Source organism: Tigriopus californicus, chromosome 4 (assembly GCF_007210705.1).
Source record: "Tigriopus californicus strain San Diego chromosome 4, Tcal_SD_v2.1, whole genome shotgun sequence".
Taxonomy (NCBI): Eukaryota; Metazoa; Arthropoda; class Copepoda; order Harpacticoida; family Harpacticidae; genus Tigriopus; species Tigriopus californicus.
The window spans coordinates 1821756-1826780 of record NC_081443.1 but is presented as its reverse complement, the minus strand read 5'-3'; the positions used below and the strand labels follow the sequence as shown (position 1 = coordinate 1826780).

At 43.1% G+C, this 5025-nt stretch overlaps 1 protein-coding gene across 5 annotated transcripts in view; it reads right to left on the bottom strand.

Annotated features, from left to right (window-relative positions):
- Positions 1-2300, bottom strand: part of LOC131879342 (homeobox protein orthopedia-like) — a 12222-nt gene extending 9922 nt beyond the window's left edge. Inside the window, exons 1-3 of one of the 5 annotated variants that reach the window (XR_009373143.1) lie at positions 1580-2212; positions 976-1149; positions 711-883 (exon numbers count right to left, since the gene is read on the bottom strand). Coding sequence is in view for 4 of the 5 variants with exons in the window: in XM_059225627.1 (XP_059081610.1) it covers positions 711-883; positions 976-1149; positions 1580-1679 (447 nt within the window). In the remaining variant the exon portion in view is untranslated. Of the gene's footprint in view, positions 1-710; positions 884-975; positions 1150-1579 lie in introns of all 5 variants that reach the window. The other 4 variants (XM_059225627.1, XM_059225628.1, XM_059225630.1 and 1 more) reach the window with 4 other exon arrangements.
- Between the last annotated feature and the right edge of the window lie 2725 nt (positions 2301-5025).

The window sequence follows — 5025 nt, the reverse complement described above, 5'->3', positions numbered from 1 at the left end:
ATGTTGGCTATCAACCAAAAGGTTTGTTTTAGTTTTATGAATGAATTTTTAATGAGTCATTTAAGATGCTCCGTGATAGAACCGAAAAAGAAAACGGTAACAATAGGTGCTCAAAACAAACATGAATATGAAATAGNACTTGACTCTTTCCGGATTTATCGGGCTTTTCTTTATTCCAACCTATGGTACAAAATGGGCGCGACAAAAAAAAGGGCTTTTTTGTTGACTTTTTTTATCTTTTCCCTCGGAATTGGAAACCATGTTTGTAACTTTTTCTTCATGTTTAACAATACCAATATTGGATTTGCGTGACAAAATGTTGGCTATCAACCAAAAGGTTTGTTTTAGTTTTATGAATGAATTTTTAATGAGTCATTTAAGATGCTCCGTGATAGAACCGAAAAAGAAAACGGTAACAATAGGTGCTCAAAACAAACATGAATATGAAATAGCGAAATGGTTGACTCATGAAATAATAATGAAAACATGTTGTCAATCGTTTCAAGCTAACTTTGACATTGCGTTCGTTATAGCTATCGATATGTATACCTATCAGCTCCTAATTTGAAGTCGCTTCTACTTTTGAGCAAACGCGCTAAATCTAAATCCTCCTCATGTGACAACTACAATACTACTGTTTTCTCAACAATCCAACACAACAAACCTAGAATGATCTCGACTAAGGAGGAAGAAAAAATTGTGGGCCCTACCTGGACTCGAGACTCAGTGAGGCCAATCTTCAATGCCAATTCCTCGCGCATGAAGATGTCCGGATAGTGAGTTTTGGCGAAGCTTTGCTCCAGTTGATTCAATTGGTGGGGATCGAACCTGGTCCGATGGCGTTTTTGTTTCCCATCTTTATCCGAATTCGGACTGATAGTGCCTAGGGAAGAAGAGCGGAGAGCAGAGTTGGATCATTAGTATTCCATGACGGTGCCGCCCGCGTGGGACGTCGTTAATTGGGCTAAGCACTACCTGGAGGGGGCACCAAAAGGCCTCCGTGCGAAGGCAAGTGATGCAAATGGTGGTGTTGAGAGCCATGATTAGGGTCATGGTGAGCGTTGGTTAGACAGAGGTTGTTAGCATGAATCCCATCCCGTAAGGACTTTTTCAAATCAATCTGAGAGTGACCGTGGAGCCGGAGATCATCTGAATGTTAGGAGAAGAAAGAGGGTGTATGAAGCCAGAAGATGTCCACTTCTGACCTTGCGGCCAACTTATCCTCGACTACCTCGAAGACCTCCTTAAAGGTGGTTATTTCTAAATTGATTGAATTAAGGCCAAATTGGCTCTAACTAATGAGGGTCCCCGAGGATTGACACCAGTAGCCCTTGGTTCCTTCTTACCCTTTCGGCATGAAAGCCGCACGCAACACGCACTCATTCATTCATTGCCTTACCTCCATTACCATNTCGAAGACCTCCTTAAAGGTGGTTATTTCTAAATTGATTGAATTAAGGCCAAATTGGCTCTAACTAATGAGAGTCCCCGAGGAATGACACCAGTAGCCCTTGGTTCCTTCTTACCCTTTCGGCATGAAAGCCGCACGCAACACGCACTCATTCATTCATTGCCTTACCTCCATTTCCATGATGGTCAGCTTGATTGGCCGTTTGGACCTCAGAGTTGGGAGTCAGGGAATTCGGATTACCCTGTTGTTGGCCATTCGTCAGCATCATGGCCTAGACTCGTTGGGTTTCCACGCCTCACTCTCACTTGTTGGCTTGCCAAAGGTCGTGGTAGGGGAGGATGATGAGGTTGATGGTTGTCGTAACCGTGCGGGCGGCAGGATTGAAAGGTCCTTTAACTCACTTAATAACAATAAAAAGTGGGTATTATTTCCCTCACTACGACACCAACGGTCGGTCGGGTTGCACACACTACACAAACTCAATAAAAGTAAATTGAGCGTTATGAGCTCTCAACACATCCCTCGATGGTGTCTAGCGCTCACTGGATCACCACCTTCATCTGACTTGGGCCTCAGCCCAGGCTCTCAGCCCGTCCCTCTCCCATCTCCAGCCAGCCAAACTCAGTCACGGAGGATCCGCCTTAGGTTCAGGGTTCAAATCGTTCTCTCCAGTACCGACCGATCGTGCCTTCCTTTTGATGCTTCCGTCGCTCACGGGATTTCTGGCCCCTTCCGTTCCTTTGAGAGACGGATCAGCAGCTGCCAGGAATCGCCGAGAGGAAGCGAATGAGACAACTTTGACGCGAGCGAGTCAAACGTTCCTCGCGTCCAATCACAAAGCTCGCGCCAGCGGCAAACCCGGAGAGCGACCCTACCGGCCGTTTCCGAACTCGCACGGAATGACGGAATGGAAATTGAAATTAGGACTTTCTTAATGGGGATTGAAGCCTGGTAGTCTGATTTTAAGAACAGTTGTTGTTACAAGGAAACACGGTTTTATTGGGGTTTGTGATCGAGGTCAGGAAGATTTTATTTTTTTTTTCGTTTTTTTTTTTTTTGCTCACTGCATGCTCACATTATACCCTCTGAACATTCTGGAAGGGTTATATTATGTCAAGATGGAATTGTATGAGATGATAAGTAGAGCACGGGCTATTTTCCTTTGATGTTCCCTCTTCTTCTGTTATCCCTTGTGTTCCACTTGGCACACTCAACAAGGCAAAGAGGGAGTGGAGAAGCGCTCCCGCTGCTCAACTCGGGACTGACTTTCGAATTGCTCTGTGGATGGACGAAGCAGGTTTCTATGGTACTTGACAAAACTTTTACGTAGGTCGTAAAGAGGGCTTTAAAACAAATTTCTGGCTCAAAGATGGCGAAATTGCTTCCATGAGGAGCCGACCAAAGGAGTTGAAGCATCGAACCATTAGGAAGATATCGAATTCATATATTCTCATGAAATAGTTTTGGAAAAGAAGAAGATAGGTGTTTGATGAAATGCTGCAGACGTAATTGAGCGAAATGGATGCGCATATGTTTTTTTTAGTTCACACGTTCAGTTTTTGTTCTTGCAGTGTCTGGATGATAATTTTATTGCACTGAGATCGGAATTTTTGGGATGCATGGCATGAAAATGTGTATTAATATATTTCAATTGATGAGTTTTGATGTATCCTTTTTTGCTGTTTTATAAACTGATATTGATAAGTGCAATATAGACGTGTTCAAGTTGGCGTCATCAATTTCCGTAGCAATTACCATCTGCCGTTCAAAGGGCCGGTTTCTTGGACAGTGGCTTGCTCAAATGCAAGTTTGGCTTCATATCGAACGTATTTGGCATTCAATTTCATTCAGTGTAATCAAGGAATGGTTAAGCTAACCTATGCTTTCACTCGTTCAAGCATTAGACCTTTCCCATTGATGCATTGAACTAATAAATGGATATTTTTCTTGAATTTGCTTTCTGATTTAGACATGAGGGTACTCAGGAGGAACTAGCCTGGAGAAAAATGGGAGAGCAAACGCGCTGCATTTTGTTGGCTTCCTTCCTCTTTGAACTCCCTGCCTTACTTGCCTTTTGGGATTTAACCCGCCACTCTCTGTAAGGGTGGATTTACACCAAGATTGAATCCGGTTTGAGGATGGAAGTAGGACTAGTGCTGGGGCGACTCCCGTCTTCCACTGTACTGAAGTCGAACAAAAAGACTCATACTGCGAAAAACTCGCCCCAGCACTAGTTCTACTTCCATCCTCAAACCGGATTCAATCCTGGTTTTCCATCCTAGTGTAAAGCCGCCCTAACTCAGAGAATGACTCTTAGATGGCGTGATAATAGCACATCAGAAAAACGCCATCGTAGGAAGATCATCATGATTCCTTTTCGCCTGGAAGGAATATATACCTATTTATGGTTTAGATACAAACAAAAAAAATGCTCTTCATTACTTTGAAATGTATTTCCTTTTCTTGGAGCATTGTACCGGGCCGAGCCTTCACTCAGCTCCAGAAGAAAACATCCAGAAACTAGAAATTACTTGTCTTATCTTTCTGTCCAATGGTCCTGGGTTAGGGGAATTTGGCGACATCAATTCGGAACCCATTGCATAAAAATGCAGAATAACGTTTCTTTAGCGGTCTACCTCCACGGGTTTCTTTACAGATCGACCTACTCTCCCCGTCAACATCTTAATTTGGTCGAAAACTGTTAGCTAATGTTGATAAACGACCAAAGGCCTGTTTTCAAAGCTCTCACCGAGGAGTTAAAGGCTTGGACGTTAACCGGTGTGAAAATACACTCGACATCGCAGATTCTCATTCTGGGTAACGTCCAAGCCTAAACTCAGAGGCATGAGTGATTGAAAAAAGTCCCCTCCAGTCCACCAAGAAGCTAGAAATGGCGAATTTAGCTAGAATTTAGCATTTAGTCAGGAAAGTAAGTCCAACAAATGAACACGCAAATCGCACGAAAAGAGTTGAAATTCAAATTGCGCAAACATTGTCAATTTCAAGGCCAAATTTTGGTACATCCAAGTTGGTTGTTGCGTCAAAAAATGCTTTCCATTTATTGCTGTATATGGCCGAGGAATCACATACCCAGAAGTAATTTGCGAATGCACAAATGATAATAACTGGAGGACGGAATTAAGACGTAAAATCTTCTGAGAATAGTTTGTCCTTCATTTTTTTTTAATCAAAAAGCCAAAAAGTCAAACACCTGTAACTTGGGTATATTTGTGAGGGATGCTGGTTTACATCCGCCATATGAAATCCGTACGAGATCCGTTCTCTTCCGTTTTTGGGTGTGGTTAACGTCTAGAGGTTGCCTTTAGAGAAAGGCCGGAGAGTGGCTCAAAATCCAAACCTCTAATTTTAGGTCAGATCCACTTCCATGGCTGGACCACGCACGACCCTTGCTACTTCAGGCTCAGCTGAGATGCCTTTCGAAAATTCCTGAACTAGATGTGAGATCATTTATGTAGATAACCGCCAACAAAGGAGATTTGTTCTACTATGAGAACTGAAACATGTACTCACTCACTTGGTCCGCTGAGAATAATGTCCTTCTATTACGTTCGAAGTTAGAACTCAAGGTGCTGAACATGGCAAGGCTGAGTGTT